We start from the raw sequence: 748 nt of genomic DNA, 5'->3' as shown, positions 1-748 counted from the left end.
GCTAATGGGGTCAGAAAAATCAACTTGAGTCAAAGGGAAAACAAGTTTATTTTACTTCATTTGTAGATATTATAAACTCACTTCATTTTGAACAGACTTAATTCAGATTTAATATCTCAAGTCATTTAAAAATCTCAAGTCATTTCTCTTCTGAAGTAAATGTATGTTTATTTAAGAAAACAAGACAAAAATGCTATGCAAAAATATTTTTTTTGCAATTTTTTTTGCAGTGTAAATAGATTCAGTATTGAGTTCATGTTGACTTTATTGGCTTAATCACTGTTTGACTTGATTTGAATGAGAATCTCACCTCTGATTCAGCCAGTGTTGGTGTTTCTCCCGTGTGACTGATTCATGAGCCGCTGCAGTGTGTTTGGTAACTCATGGCGGTGTGTTGGCAGGATGGGGTGGAGGGCGAGATGAACGGAGTGCCTGAGAGGAGCTCGAAGGAGCCGAGTCCCATCCCGTCTCCGAGCGCAGACAGACGGGGCAGAGGCAGTCAGTCGGCCACACTGCCGGCGAAGGGTCAGGAGACGGCGTCTGCGCAGCTGGAGGGACTCCTGCACCGCAAACACGAGTGGGAGGGACACAACAAGAAAGCCTCCAGCAGGTATGATGATCACTGTCCACAATTCACATTCAAATCTAGATGATTATAGATGACTAAAACTGAAACCCATACGAATATTTTCACTGCTTAAAATAAACGGTAACACTTTACAATAAGGTTCATTAGTTAACTACATTA

The 748-nt window shown here is 41.4% G+C and overlaps 1 protein-coding gene across 1 annotated transcript in view; it reads left to right on the top strand.

Annotated features, from left to right (window-relative positions):
* Positions 1-274: 274 nt before the first annotated feature.
* The window catches only part of LOC107578953 (spectrin beta chain, non-erythrocytic 1-like), a gene marked incomplete at its 3' end in the record, with an annotated part of 2,490 nt that continues 2,016 nt past the window's right edge, over positions 275-748 (top strand). The window contains exon 1 of the mRNA XM_016264849.1: positions 275-610. Within this exon, the coding sequence (XP_016120335.1) occupies positions 384-610 (227 nt within the window). The remainder of the gene's footprint in view (positions 611-748) is intronic.

Source organism: Sinocyclocheilus grahami, unplaced genomic scaffold, assembly GCF_001515645.1.
Source record: "Sinocyclocheilus grahami isolate Dianchi unplaced genomic scaffold, SAMN03320097.WGS_v1.1 scaffold13045.1, whole genome shotgun sequence".
Taxonomy (NCBI): domain Eukaryota; kingdom Metazoa; phylum Chordata; class Actinopteri; order Cypriniformes; family Cyprinidae; genus Sinocyclocheilus; species Sinocyclocheilus grahami.
This window is presented reverse-complemented; position numbering and strand designations above follow the sequence as displayed.